The sequence below is a fragment of the Pleuronectes platessa genome, chromosome 21 (genome assembly GCF_947347685.1).
Source record: "Pleuronectes platessa chromosome 21, fPlePla1.1, whole genome shotgun sequence".
NCBI classification, from domain to species: domain Eukaryota; kingdom Metazoa; phylum Chordata; class Actinopteri; order Pleuronectiformes; family Pleuronectidae; genus Pleuronectes; species Pleuronectes platessa.
This window is the reverse complement of record NC_070646.1, coordinates 14,139,781-14,155,588: the sequence shown is the minus strand read 5'-3', so window position 1 is coordinate 14,155,588 and position 15,808 is coordinate 14,139,781. Positions and strand designations below refer to the sequence as shown.

At 42.5% G+C, this 15,808-nt stretch overlaps 1 protein-coding gene across 1 annotated transcript in view; it reads right to left on the bottom strand.

The window, feature by feature from the left end:
• Window positions 1-913: 913 nt before the first annotated feature.
• Window positions 914-15,808, bottom strand: part of lmf1 (lipase maturation factor 1) — a 32,903-nt gene continuing 18,008 nt past the window's right edge. The window contains exons 7-12 of the mRNA XM_053414141.1: window positions 6,579-6,746; window positions 5,854-6,034; window positions 4,405-4,558; window positions 3,911-4,094; window positions 3,624-3,736; window positions 914-2,203 (exon numbers count right to left, since the gene is read on the bottom strand). Coding sequence (XP_053270116.1) covers window positions 2,017-2,203; window positions 3,624-3,736; window positions 3,911-4,094; window positions 4,405-4,558; window positions 5,854-6,034; window positions 6,579-6,746 — 987 coding nt within the window. The 3' untranslated portion in view covers window positions 914-2,016. The remainder of the gene's footprint in view (window positions 2,204-3,623; window positions 3,737-3,910; window positions 4,095-4,404; window positions 4,559-5,853; window positions 6,035-6,578; window positions 6,747-15,808) is intronic.

Sequence of the window (15,808 nt, the reverse complement as noted above, 5' to 3'; positions counted from 1 at the left end):
AAGATCCATGAAGTCAACCCCATGGCTGAGTATTTTCACCTTAATGCCTTGGTCACACATTCCCAAATGTTTGCAGTGGCTAAACTTCACCGCCAGGTCACTTTGAATCTGTACGAGCGTGGGGGCGATTACAACATTGCTGGTGGTGGTGTGGTGAAGCAAATCCTTAGAGTGGCTTCCTGTGGAGCTCAAGTTTGGTGAACTTTGACCTGTAATACTGGCCTGCCTTCACGCATGTGTGAATTAAAATGGATTCGTACAGCCAGGGTTTGTGATGTCACAAACCTAAGAAACAAATCATATGTGTCTTGTGGGTCTCTCTGAATATATTTGATTTTTAAAAGGTTTAACCTTAGCCAGGTCATGTAGCTGTTAAATTACATTATATAAGTAGTGATTTTTTTTTTTTTATCAATGATTTTGGATCTGTTCTCGGGAATTGGCGGATAATCAAAGTCCAGGTATCAGAAACTGCATTGGGAACAGAACGATGATAACAGAGCATCTTTAACTACAGGGAGACAGTATTTATCTAAGAAGCAAGTATGTTAACTACAGCGTGTCTTAACAAATACACACCCACTGTGATACACAAACAGAAACAAATCACTCTCTGGTTCTTTTTTAGTAGCACAGCCAGATGGTTCGCTGTGGATCTGGAGCTCCTGGATCTTCAATTCATCACAATCTCACACAAACGGCTTCATAAATGTCTCTCACTCTCCTTACAGACCCTGATATGTGGCTCCAGAGCCATTCACAGAACAGGGAACCAACGGGAATCATTTATAGTTGAGACGCGCTGCACATACGGAATGAGTGAGCGTCTCAGGCAGCTCTTTGACAAATGTCTTCGGATGAATGCAAACACATGGAAAAGGCTCAGTCAATCAAATTGAAAGACACACAGAAGTCAGAGAAGGTTTTGATTAATTATGCAGCAAAAAAGGATTCACTATATAATTAATTTAGCAGCACCACGATTGAGGAAAATAAAACATTGAAGTCACTATTACAGAAATGAATGATACAGTATAAAATGAATGATGGTATTGGCTGAATAGACCCAAGGGATGTCAGTCAGTCATAAAACAGGGTTCACTTAGAGCTAGGGATTTGGGGGAGTAAAGAAAAAAGTAGATAGGAGTCAAGATGGCAGCGATTAGATTGAGGAACAGCTCCATCTAGTGACATCTCTATGTTATTACAACTCCTGCAGAAGCCAAAGAACACAAACCAGTGTCAATGTGGTGATGTCACTTCCAAACAGACAACCCAAAACCTGCACATCTGCTCCAGGAGTAACATTTTGGATATGTGATCTTTTTATTTGGAGAATAACTGCTTATTTTATTTTCAATTCTTACTCTCAGTTGATACATATACGGGTCAGAGCAAATATGAAAAGCACTACAGACTGTGTACAAACATTTTATGTTATAAATACAAGAGAGCAAATGTGGCCTGAGATGTGTTTATTTTACGAAAGCCAAAAGAGGGATTAAAAGGATCACTGTTGGGGTGAAACTGTATAACAAGACAAATATGAAGTTGGTTTTTAAAAGAACGATTTGCAAAACTATTTTGAGGGTTGTTGTTTAATACTGGGAGTACCCTTTTTAATGGCTGTATTGAAAGCTGCTATATGAATAAAGTTACCTTCATTATTATAATTTTACGACTGGAAATCAAATCCCATGTATTCCTCAGTAAATCCCAGTTTAGCTGACCCTGTTCTGAACCTGAGGTATGCCAACCAGATTCTAGCCCAAATATTTTAATTAAAAAAAATCATCACATTATTTGAGAATAAATGTCAGGATGCTTGATTTGAGAAATTTATTTATTGAGCAAGTCTCCATGACAAAACTGACAAAAACCTGACGAGTCCTTTGATTCCCTCCTTGTAACAGTTATTCGACTCCAGCAGCGTTGTCCTGAAACTGACCTCAGTCACACATTTGCGTGTGTCGTCCTCCGTTTCCCTTTATGTGCTGATTATCTGAGGTGGAGTCTTTACGTCTTCTTTGATGGTATATGTGGGTGGGGCCAGTTCCTCGACTGGAAGTAGCCCCTGAGTCCCTCCAGGTCCAGGGGAGGGAAGTAAGCTCCGATGCGTTTCCTCAGCCACCATTTCCCCTCTGCTGCGCTGGCACTGCCCGGCCGGCTGAACTTATACCTGAAGTGTTCCCCTCGCACCCACCTGAGAGGGTAGGGGACACAGGGGAGTGAGGTCCAAGGAGACATGAAGCAAAACTCTACAACGTCTTTAGCATCAAAATTACTTTGATGGTACCTTTGCATCCTCTGCCCCCTGCTGGTTGAGAGGCCACATTACCTTTGTACTCATAGTGTCGCGTTTGTCTCTCGTCTCCTCAGGTGAACTGTGTTTGGCTGATTAAGAGGAAACTATTAGAGGAGGAGCAGGAAGTGTGTCTCTGTCTGTTGCAGCAGCAGCGGCCAACTGCCCAGCATGTTGTGTTTATTTGTTTGTTCTATTTTTTCTCTGACGGGTCCGGTAGTCAAGTTTTCGTGGCTTTCTCAGCCCTTTGCTAATCTCTGTAAAAGTTTGTTGTTGATTTCTCTTTAGTAATAAATTTAGACTGTTGCTTCTTCTCTCCAGCTCCTTTACCTCTTTGGGCTGTATGTGTGAACGCATATGTATGACTTCTGCAGACTTTATCACACCCACGCCCCGAGTATAAAGTCAGCAGAATGTCTGGAGTCGATGTGAAACACAGCAGGAGATCCAACAATCCACAGGTGCAAATATTCGAAAAACGTAAAGAATGCATATTGAAGACGCAGACGCTTCCAGAGTTTGTGGTGATAAAAGGAGACACAAGTGTTGATGTGCTGTAAACAAAAACACCCGATCACCACAAGATAATTAATATGTTCCTTCCTGCCTCTGCCTGCTGCATCGCCCCTCACGTTGAAGATTTCTATGTTGTGAACACGTCTGAGTGGAGAATCTCCTGCTGCGTTGTTCATGTGTGAAAGCCAAACTCTGGAGAAAGTCCAGACCCAATTTTCTGGACATCCTCCAGGGGTCAAATCCGAAAACGGCTAGGGTGAAGGCAAACATCCCGGACAAGCCCCCAAACTGAACACCATGAGTTAAAAGTTGATGTGGCATCTCAACCAGCAGGGGGCAGAGTATGAAACAGGACTGGGGAGGATGTTTCCTCCTGAATCACCAATCCTCACCCTGACCTTCTGTTCTCGCTCTATGTAACTTAGGTGAGTGGGTACGATCTCCTGTGATAAATGGGGAACTGACAGGTCCGAGTCAGGTCCAGGAAATACAAGAGTAATACTGAACTGTAGATCAAACTTAGAAGTCATTAAAAAACAGTGTTTATCTCCGATATTCCCCTCATCCCTCCCTCAAACACCAAAGGATGAGAGAGAATGCATTAATTGCAGAAGGACTTTAAAAGGTACATTGACTTCCTTTTAAGTTAACACTGCTCTCTTTTTTAATGCGTCTTATCTTTATAATCTGATATCCACCCTGATCTGTAGAAAACGGCATTTTGCAGCGATGGAAGTGACAGATAAATCTGAATCAATAATAAAGATTGCACAGTGGAAAGATGAAGAGCTCTGAACTGAGTTACCTGGGGGGATCTCTGCCATGGAAGGGGTTTTGGTCGATAAGGGAGAGGACGGTGCTGTCGTTGGAGAGCAGACGTCCGGCGATGTGGATCACCCACTCACTCTGCTCGTACGTCTGCACAGAGAGAGAGAAAGCGGGATATAGCTGATGAACAAATGAAGGCTCACATTATACCCAGTGTCTCACTGTGAGAAGACGTTAGAGTAAGTACAAGGAATTACTGCCACCTAGTGTCCACTCAAAGCAGATTTGTTGTTAAAAAAACATAAAGAATCAAGGTGTGCAAACCTGGAAGGCAGCGAACCACATGAGCCAGTCCAGCCGGTAATGGTACGGTGATATCAGGCACGGTCTCTGGTAAACATCCCCTGGTTTGCACAGGAACTGGTACTCTTCCCAAACTGCCTCTGGGTCCTTGGGATCAGGACTCTGAGTGCCCTGGAAAATCACTTCGGTACGCTCCTTGGTGATGCTGTGGTGGGGGGCAAACAAAACAGGATTAAAAAAGAATTAAAACTGCAAGACGAGGGTTCAGGGTTGATTTCTACACATGTAGGACTCAGAACATGTATAAGAGAAGAGAAAAATCAGAGGGTATCCTCCATTCCCAATTAAAAGCAAGGTTGAGGATTTGCCAGGCAGGAAGAGAGAAGACTTTCAGTCATTTTTAAATTGTCTTTCAAAATCAGTATAAATTTTAGGTTTAATTTCAGTATTTTTTCAGGCGTTTAAAAGCCACATCCCACCCTGTGACCTCTGACCCCAGCAGCCCCTTACCGTACCTTCCAAAGGCCCCGTAGGTGTTGACGATGCGCAGCGGGTCAAAGGAGGTGTTCATCACCTGCCTGGAGCTCAACAGGTTCATCACCACTGGGACGCTCAGGCAGCCAATCAGAATGCCCAAAGAAATGTTCACCCACCGGCGTATCCGCATACCTGACACAAACAAACAAACACACACGAGACAAAGAAGAATAAAACATGAAATGCAGGCAAGAAATATGCTTCATCAGGCTCCATCAAGACTTAATATTCAGACCAGAGGGAAACTGATTACGGGTTTGTTTGTGTTTCACAGATCAGCGTCATCTATTACACACACCTTCTACACGGCTCTGAAACAAACATGTCGTCATTGTTCCCTTTCAGCATAAATGAGCTGCTACAATGTTGTTTATTTGTGAAATTCTGTTGTGATCTTAGAGACCCAAAAGGAAACTGCAATTACAGCTTAAATCATGTAAATATATTTGTAAAGGAAATAAAAAGTTGAGTGAGGTGCTAAAATAGGGGAGATATGTAAACAGATCAAACAAACTGCAAAGAAGACGACAACAATAACAACAAACAGTAAAGTAAGCTTAAACCACTTAAAAAAATAAACCTCCTAGATCCGCCCCTGCTTGTGAACTTTCACAAGAATGAGCAGATATTTTTTCGCTGCTGAGAAGTCTACTTTCTTTACTGCTGGACAATTCTGACATTAAAACCGCAATCCATTAAGGTGTGCAGCTCGCTTTTAAAAGGGAACGGGGGACAGGTACGATTGTTCTCCTACACGCTGCAGCCAAAACACCGGAATGATTCACCTCCAGACTAATCACAACCCTTTTGAACCGTGCGCACACCACCGGGACCTTTCTTCTCCCCTGTTCAACCCGCAAAAGTAGATTTGGGCAAGATCTAAATGCGCCTCAGAACGTACATCGTTAAAATAGAGCCCTGTGTGAGTGACCACTATAACACTTGTGGAAAAGCTTTGGCCAGTTAGATCATAGGGCGGTGGGTATTGACGAACGTTGGCTGAGTCTCCATCAGTTCCTTCCTACCTGTGACTGCCCTGATTATCCCGTGCATGGTAAAGACATCAACATAATCCACCTCAAACCTATTACACTAAAACGGCCTTTCTGGGTCTGTTCAAGTGATTAAAACTTGCTCACACTAAAAAGGTACAAACCTATTTTTTATTCAGCATCCTCCAATAAATTAGTCACTAATGGGTCCAGCGAGACCAATTACTGAGAGGCCACTCTCACTCTTTTACGACATTTGAAACAGTGTGTGCTGTAAAAATGTGAGCGACATCACATTTAATTCCAGTAAACTATATGTCATACTTTTCCCAGCTACTCAGCTGTCAAAGTGTTAATCCCTTTTCTTCCCATAATTCCCACTCCAACATGACTAGATCCTCTTCTCAAACCATTAGTGATACCAGCGAGAAATACCTTTGGTGGGTTTGTGGGTGCGTCCAGCTGCATCGTCATGCTGTATCGCCAGCACCGCCTCTTTGGCTCCGCCTTCGGAGCGAAACATGAAGCCAAGGGATGCGTCGTCGAAACAGGCCAGACTGGGAACGATGGTGAGCCAGTTTAGGAAACTAAGGTTCCCGCTCAGGATCAGAACCGCCTACAGCGCAGAAGATAAAGCAGAGAGAAAAGACATAAAGCTAGCACAGTATGTCGGGAGAAGTGCCGAAAATAATACTTCAAAATGTTTTCATTATAAGATAAGTTTAAAGAGGTGCTTCACTTTGGTAGGACAAAGTATCCAGAGGACATGCAAGTATTGAGTCTAGCTTTTGTATAAAGATGGACAACAACAGGTCCCTAAAAGTGAAGCCAAATAATCTTGATCGCCCCACGGTGGTATCTCAGAGTGTGTCTGCTGCAGAGCTTCTACCTCAGGTTTCTGATATGATCACTGGATTTCCTTGAATGAATGTAGGTCTATGTACTTAACTAAATGCCAGGACGCTAAGCTAAGAAGCTGTCCTACAATAACAATAAAAACTTTGTTGATACAAATAACACAGCATCATATAACCAAATAAAACCAAATTTACCGGTATAACAAGCACTTGAACAAACTTCAGTGTGACAAGAACTATCATCGATCAAGACCCTTTGGCTTCACATTTCGAATCGTAAACCCTGTTGGTGAACTGCATCACCTGGAAAAGGATCTGGATCGCTCCATTGACCATGCACATCCGCCTGCCGAGGAAGATGAAGAGAGGCACAACAAGCTCGACGAAGTGGTTGGACAGCGTCTCGAAGCGATGGAACCACCACGGGGAGCGGTGCATGTAGTAGGACAAGGGGTTGGGAACCGGCTGGGTCTGGAAAGAAATGCAACGGAGGAGGAGAACAAGGAAATGTCATTAGTTCATCCTCCTCAAATAGTTCTTCAATATAGTGTCACAATTTTTTTATTGTTTGTATGCTGGACGTTGTGTACAGAGCTTTTTGTCCAAATCGCAGGAAATTCGAACGCTGGATTTCCTACGGTTATGAAAACCTGTCAAGCGCAAAGCAGTTCAATAAGGGTCTGCGTGATATGTGTTCCACAGACAGACATTATGAAATGTGATTACAGACTAGTGTCTGATTTGTTCATGTATTTCCCACCAAACATTTCCTCTGCTTTACTTTGGCACCAATGTCTTGTCTCAGCCCAGGTTGGGGAGCAATTTTCTGATGCCACATGTTCTAAATAAAGATGGAACTTTATTTTAATAAAGGAAACCCCACCTACACACAAAAAACACTCAGAGGTCCATACAGAGCTGTGCAGTGTTTGTGTAGGTAGGATTAAGAGTTTGTGTGTGTTTGTGTGTCAGGTGGTTGCACGCTGACGTGTAATGGCTGAACAACAGTGTCAGCTGAGGTGGTGAAAAATAAATACAGCACAGAAATAGGTGGGTTAAAAAGAAAACGGAAAAGATTGTTGGCACGCTCGTCTATACTCTCATTGTTTTCCTGGAATGGAAGAGAAAAAAGCGAGGGGGTTGCTATTTAACCTATAGCAAACCAAAACACCTCTGGAAATCCAAGGGCAAGGAGCCTGCAACCTCAGACAACCAAACAACCCCACCTGGCCTGCAAACTAGCTGCGTAACAACAAACAAACCAAAGCAAACAAAACGGCAGCGGCCGAAACGCACCTACGCGGCCCCCTGAGAGTCAGGAGACCGACAGTTTCTCTCAGGGCTGAAAGGGAGCAGTGTGTCGGAGGGGGTTAATAAGGCTTCACCTGGCGCCAGTGGCTTTCTGCCTGTGTGTGTGTGTGTATATGTGTGTGAGTGTGTGTCCATTGCCAGTATGGCCGTTGACAGTTGAGATCGGTGCAGGTCACATAGAAAATGGACCATTAAGTATGATTTGTTTTGTGGCGCACATTTTCTACTACACTCAATTTAATTACATTTTAAAAGCACAGAAGATTGGTCACCATGTATTTCTCCCGTTCCAGGGTTTAAATCAAAGCTTAAAATCGTGAATATGCCAATTCTAGAGTCAAAGCTAGTGCTAGCATGAGAATCAACAGCAAAGCCCTACTCTCCCTGCTCTGTGAGGTGGAGAGAAATAAGCCTGCCATAGAGACATTTTCCAGATCCTAATACTGGCTTACAGCCTGATGGTAGGGGAGGAGTGTACCTGCAGTCTAGTGATACCCAGGAGCTCCCACCTGACTTTTTTGCGCCCCCTTCTATATGTGGTATGGCCCAAAATATTGTATTTAATTACTTTAACAGTAATTTAAGTAGTTTCATTAGAGAAATCAGTAAATGACAGCAGCGCTCAGGAGGAACGTTTGGCACTGGAGCAGTTTCACCCCGTTCTGTCTCTTTGGGGGTACCGTCCGCCCACATGCCAGATGCAGTCTGGATGAGAAACTGAATGCTCCGTGTCTTTACTGCTGCTGCATTCATCCTGTATTCTACAGGTTAGTAGTGGGTGAGAGTCACCTACGTTAGCTCCTAAAGCCTCGCTTGATCACCACGGGTGTCATTGAGACGAGTTGAGTTTGTTTTGATTATCTACTTAGACTGGTAAAACTTAGAAACTCCGCTGGGCAGTGAGGGGAGACAGTCTCGAACTAGGTGGGCTGGGCTACATTCGCCTGTATAGGTGTTTCTTTTACCTGCACGTCGTCTTGCAGGCGGGTCGCGATAGTATATTGTTTACTTTACACAGGGTGTAGTTCAGCTCCGACACACACAGACTCTGTAATTAAGTCATGTATTGTTATTGTGCCTTATAGACCATTTATAAGCGAATGTCTAATAGGTCTATATTTTTATGAATGATAATATATATTAAGATGTTTGGAGGAAATAGACACCATAATAATCGAATGTATTTTTTATGCCATTTAAAATGCAGTTACACTCGATCGCACCGTGTCACCGCCGCTCCCCCCATCGCTTTTGCCGCGTGTTAACTAGTTGCTTACCTTGAGCTCCGGGCTCGTGAGCTAACGGGGTGCAGGGTGGGGGATGGGATTACAGATGGGCCACAGTAGACGGGAGGCAGGACAGGAGGTAGGGTGGGGGTCTAAGGGGGCTTCTATGAGAAGAATTACTGAGCACGAAAGGCATTCCAGCAAGACTGAATGGGCAATCCGATGGATGATAATGACATTGTGCTGGCTTCAACCTCAGAGGACATGGTCCAGTCTGTCTGGGTGCGTGTGTGTCTGCAAAGTCAGCTGGTGTCCCATTGGAGTAGAAGCAAAGAGAACACAAACTGTGGGTCGCTGGAAAGATGAGATAAGAACAAGATGACCCATGTCTGACCCACTTTCAGAGACAATTACAAGTTTAATTGATCCAGCCTTAGATAACATTTTGAAAGTTAGTCTCAGTAAAAATAAAAGATGTTTTAATGTCAAATTCTAGGTAATTAACTACAATGTACACTTTTCATTGTCGTTGTATTGTAACGGACTGGGTTTATGTTTATGTGCGGTTTTTAAGTTGTTCAGTAAAACACTGTGTTTAAGGAGTGTTCTGATATCCTGGAATCTAGAAATTAGTACATAAAGCATGAAGTACTCAAAAGGCACTTCTGGCAAGAGTGAGTGTTATAATATGGGAAATATATTTAAGTGTGTATTTACAGACGCTTACTGACGTTTAATACAACAATTACTATATATTATATCACCTCAATATTAACAGCTATGTACCACTTCAGATTGTCCAAAACATTTCCTTGTTCTCTCATTCATACAGACGACATTGGTCTTCAAATATATAACAGGCTATCTACATTTAATTTTAAAATACAATATTAGTGAAGGGGTCGGGACATGTGATTGTTTGGACCAATAGGATGGGGTTGTTTGGGGAAGACAGTCTCTCACTGGCTGGTTTTGCTGGGGAGCGGGAGTCAATGAGGAAGTGAAGTTGTTGATGAGTGACGGAGTGAAGGGAGAACTGCAAGTGTTCGTGTAAATGATAATAAAAGTTGTAAAACAATGAAGAAGTTCCTTGAAAATTCCCAGATACGACGGGAAAGCTAACTGGTAAGCATTTCATGCCCAATTTGAACCCAAGCTGGAAAATTGGGTGTGGAGGAAAAAGCCCTCCAGGTCACTATGTGCCTTACGGGGGATGCTCTGACTAGCCTGTTGCTGCTAAGCCCCCCTGATAGGAGCGACTATGATGCGTTGGTGTGGGCTCTGAAGAGACAGTTCGGATTGTGCTCAACAGCTAGCCTGCTTCGCTCTGAACTGTGCAGTAGACAGTCGGCCTGGGGAGCTGCTGAGGGATCTCGCCAACGACATTGAGGGGCTTGTCTACCGCACCTATACGCACATGCCCCCTGTCATCCAGAGTGAGTTAGCCCGCAACCATTTCCTGTGTGCGCGCACATGTCTGTGTTTGTGCACATCTTGATGGAACTCCGCCGTTCGCGATTCAGAGAGCAGAGGAGAAATCTAAAATCGCGACCATGTAGAGACAGAAATTACATGCCTCTGACGATCTGGCGCTATATTCAAAAATAAAAAATAAAATAAATAATTAACTTGATCTTCAAGTGGGGGCGGGAGGGGCTGTTGGCGGGGTCGAGGTGCCCCACTTATAGAATGGTAGGGGAAACACTGAGATACCAGGACTGAGAGGCACCCAGCTTACAGAGGACAGAAGAACAGAGAGACGATGGACAACACAATCCGATTTTCAAAGAACCCTGAGATGATACCAAGTCAAATGGACTTCGTACCTGATGAGATTGCAGCAGATGGTGGGACCGTATCAGATGTTACAATTACACAGTCTGACTTTGAGATGACAGATAAAGAGATGGAAGTCCGGGCATTTATCGTGGTCGTGGATGTCTTCAAAAGTGTAAATCGAAATCGGACTATGGAGAGATGACCACCATCACCCTAGCACAGGGCTCTTCAGAAGGCGAGCTGCTTTGGACTGGCAAGGACTGGCAAGCAAAAGTGCTTGCATAAAAAAAAAATATATAATTTTATTTTTATTTTAAATACAAAAAAATGTTTAAATAAACAATTTAGTAGCACTTAAATGGCACTTACTCGTAGCACTTTGTAGTTTTGCTTTATTTTGAACCGGGCGGGGGGTCATTTGGTACCAGGCCACACAGAAAGAATAAACAACTTACATTATTTCCGTTTTATTCATGATCTGATTCTGAACGGTGTTTTATTTTGAGAAATGACCAGATACTCTCCGTTATGACTCATGCTTTACGCATGTCAAGACGCTTGTCTCGGTCAAGTCACGTTTTCAACACAAACCCAGACGATATTTGTCGGACCCATTTGTCAACAAACCAGGTGAATCCAGCATGTCTGCGCAAGGAGAAGATCAGCTGCTGGAGATCGCAAATGATGGCGGCCTTAAAAGTATGTTCGAGAAAACAACTCTACCGATGTTCTGGATTAAAGTCACTGCAGAATACCCTGAGATCGCCTCAAGAGCACTAAAAACTGTTTTTTTATTTGTGATTGATTCATTGTTACTCACTGTTGCGTTGTTGGTGCAATGTTACGAGGAAGCTGCTAATAAAGTTGCATAAGAATTAGGGATGAGCGAGTACAGCATTATCTGTATCTGTTAACCATATGAATTATCTGTATCCGTATCCGTACTCTGAGTGGGCGGGGCCTAACCCGGAAGTGGGTGTGATTTAACCCGGACGTGGGTTGGAATTAACCCGGAAGTAGGCCGGGTTGTCTTGAAACGGGCGGGTCTTTAACCAGTATGTTATTTTAAGCATGCAATTGATATGGGTTGATCAGAAATTGTTATATTTATTACTGATTAGAAAACTATTACAGGACAGCATCAGCATTGAGCTTCAGATCAATGATTTTGATCACAATAGCAAACAAACTATTTACAGAACAAGTTTTGCAACAATGAATACAACACATGCTGTTGCAATTATGAAGTGAAATGTAATAACAAGTTGTGACGGTGCGCACAGCGTCCGTCACGGCAGTGATACGCTGCATCGTTTACACGTGTATCTCTACAAATGTTAACTATGTGTTGCACGTCTGTTGTCCGTGGCCACATACCATGTTTATGTTTATTAACCCATCCATTTCCATCCAAACATCCGTGCAAAAGCTTCCTTCCACCAAGTACACCGCTACAGTTTATACACCTTTGTACCCGTCAGTTTTCCGTTAAAATCACCACTCCACACAATGTCTTATGTTATAAATGTTCCGTTTATTTAGTTTAAAAGGTCACATTAATTGCATATTACACAGCGTTGTTTTACCGTGGTTCAGCGTCGCGTCTTCGTTTGTTGTGAAAGGCGAGCGCCCGGTGACGCGGAAGTAAATAGGCGTTCGACTTCCGGGTTAGCCGGAAGTGAACCCGAGTAGTATTTTATTTTTGTTTAGAATGATATTTTATTAGTTTGCTATGCCTTCTTGGGGGAATTGTGCAGTTAATAGGTTGCAAAGTATTTGTCTTGTCAAAGAATTTGTGGGATAAGCTGTTAAAGCTTTGGGGGATTTTTTACCTGTGACACCCCTGTGTTTGATTGTATGTTGGATTGTTCCAACTGTGGGGGCGGGGTTAGATCGCATATAAGCCGGTGGGTTCAGTCTGTAGGGGAGGAAGCTAAGAGAAGGACGTAAGTCTGAGAGCTCCCCTTGAAAGTGTTATGCTGAGAAGTATATTGGTATTTGTATTGTATTGGGCCCACGTGCCGCTTTATTTTTTTTATTTGCAAGTGTTTGTTTTCTCTTGCTCTTTTTTTTTTAATTATATATTTTTCTAGTTAATTCTGCCTTGTCGGCCTTATTATGGGATAATAAATAATTCCCTTTATTCACCTTCATCGCTGAGTCTCCCTGAGAGTTTTTTCCACCACGCTCAAACCACTCCTTTACATCCCACCTTCAACACAAGTGTTTTCATACTCAACATAACTTTCTTTTTTAACTTTTAAATTTTTTTATGACTTTTTTTATTTTTATTTTTTTTAAATTTATTTCCACACCAGGTGTATGTGTGTCTGTGTGTGTGTGTAGCTTAATTTGTAATATTTTTTATACCACTACTACCTAGAAAGTGTCAGACACTCGACAGTGCGTGAAGTAAAATAAAACTGGTTAGAGCCAACTGACGGTTTTAAAAAAAACTAAAAACTCCAACGACCGGCAGAGAGAGAGAGAGTAGCCAGACGCTAAAGAGTAGTCAGACACTCAATGCGTGAAGTAAAAAAAAAAAAAACTGTGTTAAATTATCAGTATAGAGAACGCTCTTATTGTTTTACGGTAGCACTATTGCCCGTTTGTTAGAGGTGTTAAGGTTTCTGTTTTGTATCACGTGTGTTGTCAGTTGGTCCCCTTGTTACCTGTGCATTTAACGGATGAACAGAGCCGGTGTACAGAGAATAAAGTATTTTAGAAACAGACGCTCTGCTCATACTTTTTACGCCAAGTGAGTAAGGATAACTTATCAAACTGTTTAAAAAAAAAAAAAAAAAAAATCTCCGACAGGCAGAGACGCAACGCGAGTCGCTTTCTACCAGCACCACGTCTGAACGAACCCACGTTTAACAGAACTCTACTGGTTAATAAGTAAGTACAAACTGAAATAAAAACAAACTTCAAGCTGAAGAAACCCTAAACGTTAACGGAAAAAAGACCCGCGAACCTGAGTGACTGAGAGACAGAGAGCTGTTCTGTGAGTGAAGCCTGAAACATGCTTCTGCGAATGTGTCTGCGTCTTTTCACGCCGCTGTGGCGCAAGACTCGTTGTCATTCATGCTTCCCCAACCGTTGCGCGTCTTACAAAGCAATTCCGCGCCAGAACACTAGGCGGAGTAATGCTTTTTGTCGAAGACGACCTGAGAGACGCCTTCTTTCTTCTTCATCGATTGTTTATTTACATAGCTACTGCGGCTCCTTGTAGCCTTTTTCAGGCGGACAAATACGCCAGTCAGTGACGGGTTATACAAGTGGACATACTTTCGGATCTCTTCTGCCAAACGCTCTTCTATTTGGTCCAAATTCATTCTTCTAAATCTCCCGTTGTTTCTGCCTGTATTATGGGGCATGAAACTGGAAATGCAGCTCCAGAAGGGATGTAGAGCAGACCAATCACAGCCTTGCGGGCTGAGTGGGCTTGCGGAGCTTTGCCGTAAATTTTAGAAAAGTGGGGCGACGCCCGTCAGCACGTAAGAAGGGATACATAAGCACGTAAGGGACCCGGAAGGGCTCTTGCGCTTACGTGCCCGTGAAAACGCAGAAGCATGTTTCAGGCTTAAGTGAGCAGAGCGGTGTGTGAAGGGGAGGAGCGCTGTGACGCTGTGTGAGGATTTTCATTCAGTCCGAGCACAGATATTGACTCGTATTACTCGTATAATACTTTTGCTCGGCAAAAGTGCTTTATCCGTACCGGATACTCGTTTCAGCCGAGTATCCGGCTCATCTCTAATAAGAATACACATCAGTTTCACATTTATTATTATATTTAGAAAATACCCCAGTTTATATGCTAGTCGTATTTCATTATATTTTGTCGTATTTATCTGCCACATACTCTAGTGACATCGGTTGAATTTTTTTTAATTAAGGAATTAATTTGTAATTTTAAATAAATTGAATAAAATAAAATAAATCCCCAGTGGCATTATGACATTTATAAAGGATCCTTTCTCTGTGAACGTTCAATCTGACTTTGCATTGAAAGGAAAGGAGCTTTTATCCTCTGTGGATGAGGGGTCTTTACAACTGGAAACCATTGACATTCAGTCGTCAGGTGACTTGCGTCAGTCATGGCAGCAGGCAGGTTTTGAAAAATTCTGGACCCATGAAGTCAGCTGTGAGAAATGTACACACTCAAGGGATCTTGCACTTTTTGTTCTGACAATGTTTGGTTCAACATACACTTGTGAGTCATCATTCTCACACATGAATGCCATTAAAACTCACAATCGCATATCCCTTACTGACCAGCATCTACATGACTGCATGCGTATTGCCCTGACAACTTATAAACCTGACTTCACTGCTCTTGCCAAGTCAAAAAGATGCCATTTCTCTCATTAGATGGCAAATGTAGGCAAATTACATGAAAGTTAATAGGCATGTTAGTCAAGCAAGCAATTAAGGTTAATTTTTGTAACAGTATGATTTAATTATGATGTTATTAACCTCATTAATTGTCATGCATTGTTATGTTGTAATTCAATTCAGAGGCCTACTATGCAGTTTTATTTTGTATTTGTTGGTGCACTTGGAAGTTGTTCTAAGTAAATTCTAAACAACTGATACAGTTCATCCGAGCTGAGTGATTAATTTTGAAACACATTTCCTTGATAGACTACCATGCACTTTTAAGTTGTTGCAATTCTATTCAGTTCCATGCAATGCACGTTGTTGGTGGAGATACATTTGATTCTGCCTGTCACTAAAATCAGTTATAAGTCATAATGACCAGTCAAGTTGTGTTGGTACAGCTATGTACAATGAAGTGCATGTTTTTGTTAGTTAATTGCATTTCTCCAATTGTCTGTTAATATGGCTTGGTTATTGCTCACCTGGTTTGATTTTTGAATCATTGGGCCTATGCGTCCTCTGGGGCATATGTTGTAAAGCTTTTAAAAAATAAAATATATTGACTCCTTCAGTATGTTGTTGTAATTTCTTGTTACCGTGATCACTCATATCCTCTGGCCCCTGACTTTGCCTCAGTTTCAAGAACCGGCCCCAGCTCCAAACTAATTGAAGAGCCCTGCCCTAGCACATCAGCTGGTGATTGGAATCATGAAAGACTATCCTATCACGGAGTGGGTTTTCCCAATTGTGAGCAGCAAGAAAGTGGCTGCTCAAGTGTAAAAAGAACTGTACGATAAGATGCACCACCACCTGAAACGCATGCTACATTTTGAAAAT